This window comes from Oreochromis niloticus, linkage group LG12 (genome assembly GCF_001858045.2).
Source record: "Oreochromis niloticus isolate F11D_XX linkage group LG12, O_niloticus_UMD_NMBU, whole genome shotgun sequence".
NCBI classification, from domain to species: domain Eukaryota; kingdom Metazoa; phylum Chordata; class Actinopteri; order Cichliformes; family Cichlidae; genus Oreochromis; species Oreochromis niloticus.
In genome coordinates, this window is record NC_031977.2 from 14,738,082 (window position 1) to 14,751,517 (window position 13,436).

A 13,436-nucleotide genomic window follows, 5' to 3' on the forward strand; every position below is an offset into this window, starting at 1 on the left:
AGCTGTTGGGATTTGTAGCATACTTTGAGTGTTAAAATGGCTTGCATCTGTGGCCAAGCTAAATCAGAGAGAGGCCTAGCCAGAGTCGATTTTACTAGCCTTGCCTTCACTTCTCCAAACAAACCCACTTAGTCTCCCTGACAGAAACAGGAAGACACAGATGGAAATACAGGCCCTAAGACTCCTGTAAAGCACTCGCTCCTCCTCCTGAGTGAGACTAGAAGCTGGTCAAGAGTGGAAAAACCATGTTCTAATTACTTACCACATGTGAGCTAATTGAAACACACAGTTCTTGCAAAATACGTGTGCCGAAAGCATGAAAAAGGAGTCTTTTATTTAAAAAACTTGTAATGGATCTGCTCTTGAGGAGCGCAGATTTTATTTTGATATGAGTACTTTCTCTATTAGTCATGACACTGTAGTGCGAACATGCTCAGTAGAAAAAGAAACTGCCTTTTGAAATCAAGGACCCCCATCATCTAATCTCTGTTGGGATATTGTTTGTAGAGTCACACAGCAAGACCAGGTGTGCAGATCAACCTTATCTAATAGCTGTAGGGTGTGTGTGTTTGTGTGCATATTAGGTTCCATTATAAGAACAGGTTGCCTGACTCCATATGTGCGCAGTGTGCAGGGAAGCTGGGAAAACAAGGTTCTCCGTGGCCCTCGGTGTTATTGCTACCTCCCACCTCCCCAAGCCGTGTTTGAAGACAGGAAATAGGAGTCAGACCGCAGTCCGAAGGGCATGTGGCAATGGTTTATACTCGAATGACCTCTGACTTATCCTCTCCACCCCCGCCCGGTCTCTCACACCACTCCTGTGGCCCTCAAACACTCTCCCCTGAGCCCAGGACCGAAAATAAAACGTCCTGACCCGGCCCAGCCTGGCTCGGCTCGGCCTCACCAAGCCCAGCACAATAGACCCTGCGTTCTGAGATTTGTTTGACTCAGCAATGAAAAACAGATGGACTTTGAGGAAAGGCCTTAGAAGAGGAGGACAGCGGGAGGAGGAAAGAAAGGGAGTCTTGTAAAATATTTGCGAAGAAAAATAACCCAGAGACGCTGTCTAATTATATCTATTTGTCTTGTGTGGTTTTGCTGGGGAGGCCATGTGGTCTCCCTGACTGCTCCATGGTTCATTTTTCACATTATCTGATCCTGGACAGAGAGCAAAAAGACGAGGGTGGGTTTGGGGGGCAGTTTGGGTCTCAGTGGGAGGGTTGTGGTGAGGTGGCTGGCCTCAAGATGGAAATGTGGTAAAGGCCTTTGAGGTCCTGAAGGTTTCAGGTCTTTGACTGCTTCACTGTCTTCTTTGGCGATGGTAGTTATAATTACTTAGAGCTTTACTTCTCTAATCTAGCAACGTCCATCAATCTTCATCAGTAACATAGTCTTTCCTGCACACAGAGAGAAATACTGGGCATGTGTGGTTATATCATCACCTTTGGTTTTGGGGAAACTCTTCTTGATTAAGATTTGAGGGGTTTTTTTGGTTTTACTGTGTAAAATATTCACTTTCTTCAGCTTATTCCATTCAAACCATTTCTTATCTCACTGTTTCTGGCATCTGTAATTTATTTTCTTCTATTACAGGTGTTTACGCCATTGATGTGGTAGAGAACTTTCACATGATCATCCTGTAATTACAGTCTTCTCCTCCTCCACCAATTTGTTTAAAAGTCACCTCCTCCTGCCACATTATGAACGGGTCACCCACGATAGTGCACATAATACTCGTATGACTTTCTCCTGGATAGCTCTTTTCTACCCTTTTGTCTTCCAAGCATGTCCACCATTCACATATTGCAACAACCAGTCTGCGTGTCGATGTCCTCACTCAGCCAATGGCTTTTAATCGCTCTCTGTCACCTCATTTTGTCCAGATCCGTCGTGCCCCTGCCTGTCAGTCAGCAGCTCGTTGACTGTTGCATGACTTTTCAAATTCTTCACTTTGTTTCGGTAAGAAGGGCAGGGGTTGTCGACTTCAGATTGCCTGCCTATTTTGTGACTCCCCCCGACCCCTCCCGCTCTGAACTCTTCGTGGTGAGTGACAGTGTTAATAAGGATGATAATGATGTCACGGCTGGTGACATCATCACACTGTGCCAGCCAGGAGAACAAAAGAGAGCTCTGCCTGGTCTTCCAAGCTGTGTTGGCAGCAGCAGCAGAGAGAGAGAGCGAGCCCAAAGATTGATCTATCCATTCGGCTTTCAGTTTAATTCTGCTCCTCTCTCTGCCTATTCACATATTCAAATTTTGCCTGTGTGAGGATTCGTAAGGAGGAAAACATTTTGATTTGTTCTGCCAACTTTATATCTCTATTACTGCCTGGAATGAAAGCACTCTGTCACTTTATGCAGGATATCCGGTGATTTGGCTCCCCACTCCAAATCTTTGACGCTATTTGAAATGTATTGTTTTCACAAAGACGCCTGTGCCCAGCCTCTCTCTTCTCTCTCTCCTCCTGTCTCTTCTCTATTTCCCTCCACGTCTTCCTCCCTCATCCTCGCTTTCTCTCTTTCTCTCTGTCTCTCGCCTACATCTCTATCTGTCCTCTTGCAGGACTCAGAAAGAAAGGGCTTCATGAACAAGCTTTATGCCATTCAGGACGTGTGCATCAGCGTGCAGAATGCGCTAGATGAAGTGGCCTCCTATGGCGAGAGGATAAAGAAGTGAGTCGTAAGCCTGCTCCTCGGCACCCGGCCCGCTCTGCTCTGCTCCGCTCCGCACGTCCCTGTGTTGTTGTTTTGGTTGTGTTTTGTTTTTTTTCTGCCACGCTGGCCGGTTCTCTTTGCCAGCATAACTGAGTATAACTTAGTGCCGCTCTCAAGAATTAATGCCAGTGTGACACCCAACCCTGGGGAACAAATACAAAGACTGCTTGTCTTTATGTCCACTATATCTTACTTGACCTTGCATTACCTTTTATCATGCAGATATTAGATTAAATACACTGCATGCACACTTACACAAAAGCATTTATTTATTAATTTTTTACATCCCTGTATGTACTAACAGCCTTTTTTTTTAACATACGGTTCATACACAGAAAGTTTTGTTTGTTTTGTTTCATTAAAAGTTAGAGTTGAAGATACAAGTAAAAGAACTGGTTCTCAAAAAGTGCTTTTCTACCTCTAAGTGCTTTCTAACGTTCACACTCTAATGAATTCAAAAAGTTGTAAAATTTTCTCCCTGCAACCTGTTAAACTTTGCATGAAGTAACTTCCTGACTCATTCCTACATTATTTCTCAGCATGTTTGTGTTATATCTGGAGTGAGCATTGCTGCTTATATTACTCTCCTTCTCCTCTCTTTGCAGCACATTTAACTGGACTGTGCCTTTCTTAAGCTGGTTAGCTATCGTGGCTCTCGGAGTGGCCACCATCATCCTCTATTTCATCCCTCTCCGATACATTGTGCTGGCCTGGGGTGAGCTAATGTTGTATTGTTTATTACATCATATAGTATATAAGAAGATTCAGATCCTCTATCTAAATAAATCTGTGTGCCATGATGTTTTTTTGTGTGAGCACACAGAGACAGTACAACAAATATAAAGATGTGTCCGTCTTTCCTTCTTTCAATTCTTACCCGTCTGCCCCCACTTTTCTCTCTGCAGGAGTGAATAAATTTACAAAGAAGCTACGAGACCCCTACACCATTGATAACAACGAGCTGCTAGACTTTCTGTCCAGAGTGCCCTCAGATGTACAAGTGGTGGGTGAAATTTTATATGTTTCATTTTTTATATCTTTTTTGAGATGACTATCATCATCTGTCAGTTCCAGGCTTGGACAAGGGCTAGGGCTTCTTTATTATCTCCTCTGTCTCCTCTGTTTTCTTTCCTCCTCTTCCTCGCGGTCTCTGGCTCCTCACTGTTGTGCTTTCATGTAGGCTGAACTGACTATCCATTGTTTTAGCCATACAGACATCTAATCTAATTATTTCAAAGCTGTTTCTGTGTTTTCCTATTAAAAGCTTCCAAGTCTAATTCAATTTCCACATACATGGCTGGAGCTGTGTAGTAAGATAACAAGGTTAAGTGAGTTTAGTGGCCAGCATATAACTAGGTTGATTGACTCCATACACGTACACTCACACACAATTACAGTTAGATGCTGTCTCACAGCTTTGCTAGTAATTGAAACAGAGTGTAAACCAAGACTTAACCAGCCCCATGCGGTTTTGCTTCTACATTAACCGTGAGATCAGATTAACTTTGTGGCTGAAGACTACAGATGCTTTCTCAGGTAAAATATAGGTATGTGTGCGTGTGTGTGTGTGTGTCTATGCTAACAGTAACATGCTGTGCTGCCCAGGACCAAGTGCAGTTTAAACTGCAATTAAGCGGCAGCTTGTGAAAGTTGTTGTGTTATCCAGCACCAATGGTTTCCATTGTGGCTGTTAGGCCCCGCTGAGCTGAGTTCAGTACGCACACACAAACGCACACAGATGGAGGCTGAGACTGAACGACCTGGGGCCTCTGATATGACCAATTCCCTGCCATATCATTGCTGACACACTTCCTCTTTGATCGCTTGTTGCCCGCAACTTCTTTCATCTTTACAGGGTCATAATCCTTGCTCCCCTACGCACCCCTGCCAGCCCCCGTACTCTCCCCCTCTCTGCCCCCGTGCAGTTTTACAGTTTTGTAGTTTACAGGGGCCTGCTGCAGCAGCAGGCACAGGGCAAGTAGCCATCGACTTAAATGAGCCCAAGCTGTCCCCTCTGGTGAAGTGCAGCCACCTTACACACCTGGAGCCTGGAGGAGTTGAAGGGTGAAGGGGCCCTTGCCTGGCAGGTATGAGGCCTTTACAAGGCCCCTAATGAGGGCCTGCTGGCTAGGGAAAGAGGGGGCAGACACAGTGCTCTGGTCTGGTGCCCATGCTGCTGGAGTTGTGCCTACTGTATAAGTAATACTGTAAGTGCTACTGTAATGGTTATTGCTGCAGCTGTTGGAATGGTAATTGTTGCCAGGTTTCACTGAGAGTTTGGAGGCGCTGAGAGCAGCGAGGGTGAATGAAGGGGTGAGAGGGGTAAAAATAGAGAAAAGATGAAGGCAAAAATAGAAAAGCATGAGGGGCGATGAGGGCAGAAAGCAAGAGTAAAACTTTGTTTTATGCGCCCGTTAAGCCAGTGCCAATGTTTATTTCTGCAAATAGGAACAGGTCAGTGAAATTCTGCTAGTCAAACCCGTGATGGTCACGGAAAAATTAGTTTTCCTGAGAAGGCACCCTGCTCTGCGGTCATTGGCTAAAAACAGACCGGAACGTTCTGCTCTGCAGTGCGTCCGGTCGCTGCCTCCGGTGGTGGGTTCACCTCATTGCCTGCCCCCGTCTCGCTGGGTCAAAGACGTCTGTGGGGATTGAGCCCTTGAGGCTTTCAAATGATGCACAGAGGTGCTGGGGTCTAAATGGAGTGTCCCCTCACGGGCACGTGTCTATGGCACCCAGTAGTACTGGTGCAGGGGCCCACTATGCCTGACATCCTGGATGACTAATGAATACTATTTCTGGGCCCCAGTGTGACCTCACACACATATATAATCACACATACACACACTCTCACACACAGAGTTTTCCCAGCCGTTGTGCATGTTAGGTGGGTTGGGGTATTTCAGTGTACTGTTCCGCATCATTTGAAGGTGCTTCAGTGCTGCCAGAACTGATGAGGTTCTAATGACTTTCTATACAAAGGGCAGCCACACTGGTCCACAGTTCATACGCTGCATATACTGCAGCTATAAAATAGAGCAAGGCAGAAGCTGTGGGACATAGCCTTAGTCTTCCCTAATTTTTAATTTTTCTTTATATTGTACATAGCATGGAAATGACTTTGCAGTAACATTTGTTTGTCAGCATTCGTACAGTGAATGGAAGGCACTTTACCAAAGGAAGCCTCGCAAAATACTGATACTAGGCCCGTAACAGCTTTGCCAGACACCCTGTAAAAGCTAAATCACCAGCGGAGCCTGGGATCTGCAGTTTCTTTTTACCACTTCAACAGTTTACTTAAATCATTATCTCTCTCTGTGAGCACCCATGTTAAAGGCTGGCGTGATGTTTAGCACACGTGTGTTTAAAGGAGCCACCGTCCCTCTTTGGATTACAGTTTCTTGTGTCTGGTTTGGATCTTTTGCTGGTGATAACGGATGATACCGGGGAATCCTTCATACCCTCTTAAACGAGGCCATGCTCAGGACCTTAATAGCGGCAAGTATTCCCTACCTGGTGTTTGGGAGGTGTCAGCGCACTAGTATGTTTTACGACACCATTAGCCATGTGAGCCAGGGAGTGCGTAAATGGGGGGCAAGGCAATTAGCATGCCAAGTGGCCCTTTATGATGGGTGTAAAGGAGCTGGATCAAATCCCCAATACAAAAATAAGCATGAATTCCAATTTAGCGCCTAATGAACAGCGGGCAGTCGGGTTAATATTTTTAGACAACATTTATGTTGGGGATGAAACCTCATCGGACATGCAGGGGACAAAGGCAGGATAGTTAAAGGCTGAAACGGTGCCAGATGCCATCACTCACATCTACTAGAGGTCTCTCTCTCCTTCGCTGTGCCCTTCCCACTTTTGCAAGAGGTTTAAACATTTCATTGCAAGAGGGCAATTAGTCACTATTCAGTCTGTGTCTTGTCACAACAGCTAACAGGCAAAAGTTTTCCTTACTTTTTTTTTCTCACTTACTGGTTTACGTCACCTCGGAATGCCTTTTCTCCAACACAACAATAGACACGATTGCTGAATCTTCCAATCTGCAGATGTCTGAACTGTACACAGCAGTGCTTCCCTGGAAACATTTAATAACCCTTATGCTCGTTTAGGTGTCACACGAGATGAAAACGGGCGAGTTTTGTGCTTTGCGGGAAAAAGGACCGAAAGGGAGAATGACATAGTGTCGTTAAAATATAGCTCGCTTAGCTTTTTTTTTTTTTTTGAATCAATTTATTTACTCGCCTATTTGCGTTTTTCCCCCCCCCCCCACCTTCTTTTTTTGTTTTTTTGCTCACTATCAGCCACCTTGGTTTCGCCTTGTCTGTCTGCCCACACTGGCAACATCAAAACACCGTCAAAGGTTCAGTGTGAAAGGGGGTGAGAGAACATGAGAGGCAGTGAGGGAAGAGCAGGTCCTGGGATGCTTTGTGGGTAACACGGTTAAACGAAGCACTATGCATGGTACACGCTCCCCTTCAGCGGAGCACACTTCAAAGCCTGTTTTGCACTTGTACTGTCAACATTTGGGAAAGGAGAGGAGCGAGGGTGGAGCAGCCTTTGAGCAGTGCTGGGTCTTTACCCGCCGCTTCTCTTGTCGATGTTCCCTTTAAGTTCCCCGCTCGTGTACCAAATTGCTTGTGTGCTTGCTGCATTACCTCACTTTTTACTTTCCCCCCAATTTTGGTTCATTTTATTTTACTAACGTCCCACTTTCTCTTCGCCTCCTCTGCGTTTTCTTCTTCTTCTTCCTTTTTTTTTTTTTTTTACTTTAACTAGCTCTTGCCTCCACTGGTTTTGGCGCCTGTGTGGGTGCTTTTGCGTGTGCGCTATTAGGTGAGGTGAGTGGGGAGCCAAGGGTGTAACATCAGGCGGGCCTGTCACCTGCGAGCTGGAATTGAACTTGTGATGCATGAGCCCCCATTTCTCCCGGCTGGCAGCTCTTCACAGTGAAAACTCTTGTTTTGATTGAAATATTGTTGTTTTTTTTTTTTCTGGCACTATTTCTTTTTGTTGATCCCCTTCGCAACTCTTCATGAGAAACAAAACCTTACTTTCTACTGACAACCAAACTTTTCTTTGTTTGCATTCACTCACAAACAGGAATTGTTTGGACAGGAATGTCAACGCACGGAATTAAATTGCCGCGTATCTTCTTTGCTCCTGTAGGCGTTTGGCCATATAATGGGGCCGCAACCATTCAGTGATCACGCACAATACCTGTCCTACTTTTTGGATTCATACTGACTTGTTTAAAACTAACAGCGAAAGATGCGAATGAGCTACATATGGAGAAACACTTTATTAAAGTTGGATCTTTTTAATTTGCTTTCAGTTATTTGATGATGAGTACAATAGATGTCCGCGCTGACGTGCTGTTATTCCTTTGCTTGCGAGTGAATTCAATCATTCGGCAATTCACCCACTTGTTCTTCTACAGATGCACCACTGTCATTGATTGCAGTCAATGTGGGCACTCAGCCAGCACTGTCATGGTCCCCTAACAGAACTACCACTGCATAAACACACATACACACACACAGGGCCATGCAAACCCCTCTCTGTCCCCTGGGTTTTTGTTCTGTTGTCTGCTTTAGTTGGCATGGCTATAAAAGGATCCCCACCCACATATCTGTCATCACCCGAGCATCCACAGATATCCCTCTGTCTCACTGTCTCACCCAGTCTCTTCTTTCCTCTCATTGTTTTCTCTCCTTCTCCCTTTGTTGATTTGTTCTTTTTTTGTTGCCTATTTCTGTCCCTTCTTTATCTTGCTCCTCATCATTCTCCTTTCCTCTACCTGGATTGCCTTTCGGCGTGCAGTCTTACTTCTTTCCTGACTGTGTCCAACAAACAAACTGTATTTGTACAGCTGTATGTTACCTTGTATGAATACAAGTAGGTTGTTAGCTTGCCTTGTGGACAGTGTGGAGTATCCAGATCGGAATCAGAGCAGTCTGGCTGCTTAGTGAGGCGTAGAGAGCAACACATGCTGGCCTAACCACTCTGTAAGCACCTTAACGGGACATTGGTGACCAGCACTGTGAGACAGAGGAAGCAAAATAACCCAGTGTGCGTGTGTGTGTGTGTGTGTGTGTGTGTGTTTGTTTTTTTTATATGAATTGACAATGATAAAAAAGTGCCTAGGTTTTCTTTATGTGGGTGTCTGTGCATTCTTTCTCTTTGCTGGTGTTCATTTGTATATGAGTGTGTCTGCATTTTGAAGCACATACACACATGTGGACACACTTTTGTGTCTCAGATTTGGGCTTTGCAGGCACAGGACTGGAAGGCTTCATTGAAGCGACAGTGGGAACCAGTAAAAGCTGGATGATAAAGGCTTGTTCCCAGTCGGTGCTGAAAGATGCTGCTGTTCCTGTCCACAGTAGACAGAACTACCATGAGACAGAACAGAGAAACCATATTGATGTCGGTTTGTTGTCTTCCTGGAGAATCAGAGAGAGTGTCAGTCAGTCAGCCAGGCAGAGTAGCCTATAGTACATCAAGTTAGGAGGGAATCCTCAGACGATTCTGGCTCTTTGGTGCAGTCACTGTTAAGTCTATTTTTTTTTTTTCCTATTAGTATTCCGATTCAGTGGCTAGTGCTTGTCGCTGCCTTGAGTTTGTCTAGACTAGCAACTGCATTTCTGCGCACATGCACGGATGTGCACATTTGAAAGCGAGTGTGACAGCCTCTGTTTGTTGATACTCAGCCACTGTGATGCCGTTTGCGTCTGACTGTCCATCACTTCCACGTAAGAGCAGTTTCTAGGATCGGCTCACCATCTTTGGAAAGGATTCTGTCAAGAGTGAATCAATTCTTGTTGCTGAGACATACTGTGACACTCCCTGAGTGATGACGCTAAGCATCTTATGAAGTGATGAAGTGAGGCAATACGCAACTAAAATGTCTGTTTAAAGCTGTTTAGTGATGCAGTGCAGATACAAAAATAATGTCCTGGTAATTTATAGGATTAAGGAGTAGTTTAACATTTTAGAAAAGCTTTGTTTTTCCCTTTCTTGCTGTGAAAAGAAGTGACGAGACTGATACCATTCTCATATGTGTCCATTAACCGGCACGGACATATAATGATTTGCACAGCTCAGTTTGGTATAAAACAATAGGAACAGCTTAGAGCGTGCCAAAGGTAACGAAATGTTCCTGCCAGCACCTCCAAAGCACACAATGAAGACATTATATCTCGTTGACTTCATTTGTACAAAAAAACAAATTTTAAAACGGTGACAACAAGACTCCAGGAGGTCGCTGCTCCTGATCAAGAAATGATCCACAGCAAAACCAGCTGTAAAGTCTCATCTGTTCTTTTCTGCACTACGTGAATTTTATTAGCTTTGGGCAGAGCCGAGCTAGCTGTTTCTCTCTTTCTCTCAGCTGAGCTAACCAGATGCTGGCTACAGCTCCTTATTTAGCTGACATATGTGACAGCCATATCGCTCTTCTCGTGTAACTCTCAGCAGGAAAGCAAATAAATTTATATCCCAAAATATAAAACAGCTTCTTTTAGCTGTGGCCTAATAGGGTCATGGCGTATACAGATGTGCAACAGATTGGGGCTTTACTTAAAGTAAAATTGTGCTTTTGCCTTCTTAGTCATGTTATTAGACGATGTCGCTGTTCTGCACTTAACAGCTGACGTGGGATAAGTGTAGGGCTGGAAAGCCCATCCAGAAGCAGGAGCCTCATCAGTTAGATGTCATCCGTACTGTCCACTCATTCCTGAGAAGGAGGAAAGCTCTCCATGTCAGATGTCTGGCGGTGACTGATACAGCTTTGATTATAGAGTGAAACATGGAGATTGTATTTTGTCCCACGAAAATCTCCAGTGTGTTCATTTATCTCTCAGCCATGAAAATGATACAGTAAAGAGTCAAAATTTGGTCAAAAAATGTATTTTCCTGATATTTTTAATTGGCTCCTTTTGATCAAAATGTGACTTTATCCCTAAATTAGTAGCAAGTCGTATAATCCTTCTGATATAAAAGCAGTATGTATCAAGCTACATATGACGAGGAGTGTATTAATATTGCTAATTGTTATTAAAACCTTGGTTCTGAACGGGTTATGGTGCATTTTTCCTTCATTCTGTCTTGTTCCCATCTTCCTGCCCTTTCACTCCTCGCCATCTTGCTATACCAAGATGACTCTGTTGTCTCTCCAAGCTTTCCCATGAGCCCTTGCCCTGTTCTTTGTTTGTTTGTGTGATCCCTTCCCCTAGGCCACTGTAGCACATCTGTGAAAGTACGTGTGTATTTGTGTGCATCTGCGAGCGAGCACGCAGTCGGAGCTTTGAACAGCGCACACGTATCGTGTCAGTGTGTGCGCATGTGAGCGTCCGCATCTGTGTGTGTGTGTGTGTGTGTGTGTGCGCTGTAATCAGTGTGTAATCTCTTCCCTGAGGCCACTGTTCCACACAGCTGGACTAGAGCCTCTGGAGGGTTTCTGTGCTATTCAAGCATCCTTTGCTCTTTCCACCTGACCGGGTGGTGTGTGTGCGTGCGTGTTTCTATGTGTTTTAACAGGTGCAGTACCGAGAGCTGAAATTGGATCCCAATCCCAGTCCAAATAAAAGGAAGAAAAACAACCCCGGGTAGATGACTGCGTCCGCCCACCAACTCCTCTCTTCTCCACTTTTCCTCACTCGGTCTATTACTGGACACCGAGGAACAAGAGGACGACTCCTCTGGAGCAGCTCGGCTCAGCTATCCTTTAACATTTTTGTTTTTATTTCCTGTTTAATTCTCTTCAACTTTTTTTTTCCTATTTAATTACTCATAGTGTACAGTCGTTTCCCAAAATGTCCTTTTTTGTATGAAACAAAATGAGTGCGAGAAGCCTCTTAAATTATTACCGTAACCATAATGCTTTAGATTTTTTTTAAAGGCAAGTGGAAAGGATGGATGAAATGACCTTTAGATCAGCCGTGTGAGCCACTCTCCTTGCTGCTTCTCTCCATCACTCTGACAGCTTGCCACAAGTGTCACACAATAAGTAAAATTAAGTTTAACATTTATTCTTGCTGTTCCAAAAAAAAAGAAAACGACACTTGGTGTGTTTATCAAGGTAGAAGCCTTATACCGCATTCAATTTTCTTTCTTTCTTTCTTTCTTTCTTTCTTTCTTTCTTTCTTTCTTTCTTTCTTTTTTTAAGCTCATGTTTAAGTTATTGAATGATTTTGTTAATATGTTTATATTTTGTAATTGTTTTTCTACTGAAGTGTGTTTTGTTTTCTCTCCTCTCCCTCTTGGATGTGGCAATGCTACTTTCACTGGCAGTAATTTGGACTGTCTCCACTTAACTCAGCCAGCCAAGTTGATTAGCAATTACGGTGGTAGCCTCCAGATATCTCCTTTTACACAAACACAAACCTGGATCAACAGGCTGAAGGCTTGTTTGTGCTTTAATACAATGGCCAGATTAACTTCTTTTTTTAGGTCTGAGTCTGTAGTAAACAATCGGTGTTACACCCGAAAACTTTATCAGTAGCTGTTGCCTTGTTGACTCATTTGAGCCATGTCAAAATCCTCTGTCATTCAATGAGTCGCCTCCTCTCTCTGTCAGGCGGCACGGCAGACTGGGCCCGCTGTCGTGGTGTTAATATAGATGTCACCCAGTTTATGCAGAGTGTCGTCAGGCAGTCGGGCCTTGAGGCAGCCGCAGCTCTAATCTTGTTTGAAAGGCTGGTCTCCTTTCCTCTCATCTCCCCCATGTGTTTTCCTCGGTGGCCACACGCGGACACACACACACACACACGCTTCTGCGCATAAGCATCTTGTGTTTCGGAGGCACAAACATCCTTCTCTCGCGTAAACGCGCAGTTCCACTCAGAGATCTCGAACACGCACGCCTTACTGTACCTACACGCTGACAGATGAAAAACATTGTATTCGAACAGGAACATTCTCCCCGCTCTCAGGCACACGCGCACCAACAACTGACACACAAACGCAAACATGCTTTCTGTGATGCTGTGCCCCAGGCTGGCCGCCCTCTCCATCTGCCCCACCTCCTGTGCCCAAAGCTCAACTTTGATCAGTCTTTCCAGAGACAGAGGCTTGTATATGTGAACTGTGTATGTAAGAGTGTTTGCGTATACGCATTTATGCAATCAAAGACAAGTTGCTTTTCTTAGTGTCGGTGTGCGTTACAGTTGTATCTCCCCTCCAGCTGTAGACTGACGCCTAGATCCAGTCGCTGTGCGTGTGTGTGTATGTGTGCGTTGCAGCAGAAGTGCCAGCTGTTACTTGGTGTAGAGTTTGCTTAGATGCTAGATGAGCAGCAAGTCATTGTGTGACAAGGCTCCAAGGGGACTTAGGCCTGAGATGTCAGGGAAGGAGGAGTGTACGTGTGTATGTGTGTGTTTTATGCTATTTCAGATCCTTCTTCCCGTCATGCTTCCCTCCATTTGCTCTCTCTGCGGTTCCCTCATTCGTCAGTGAGCGGGGTTGCGACCCTGTCTGAAGGGATGGTCTCCTGGGCTTCTCGCTGAGCATCTCTTGAAAGATCACAGCACAGGCTACATTTGAGGAGGTCTGCTCTCATCCTATTGATCCCTGCCTCCATCTCTCAGCCTCTACTTCTTTTGGTTTGCTCCCCCCCACCCCCCCCACCCCCCTCCACCCCCTTTGTCTGTCTGTGTCTCTGCCTTTATACTCTAAACTCTCTTCCCACCGCAACTAGCTCTCTTCTGCCATTTT

General features: G+C 44.9%; 1 protein-coding gene across 6 annotated transcripts in view; it reads left to right on the plus strand.

Annotated features, from left to right (window-relative positions):
- mctp1a (multiple C2 domains, transmembrane 1a) overlaps positions 1–11,844 on the plus strand; it is a 129,630-nt gene extending 117,786 nt beyond the window's left edge. For all 6 annotated transcript variants that reach the window (XM_025911985.1, XM_019366017.2, XM_019366019.2 and 3 more), the window contains 4 exons: positions 2,563–2,672; positions 3,320–3,429; positions 3,620–3,717; positions 11,262–11,844. In XM_025911985.1, coding sequence (XP_025767770.1) covers positions 2,563–2,672; positions 3,320–3,429; positions 3,620–3,717; positions 11,262–11,333 — 390 coding nt within the window. In that variant the 3' untranslated portion in view covers positions 11,334–11,844. The remainder of the gene's footprint in view (positions 1–2,562; positions 2,673–3,319; positions 3,430–3,619; positions 3,718–11,261) is intronic.
- The last annotated feature ends 1,592 nt before the right edge of the window (positions 11,845–13,436 follow it).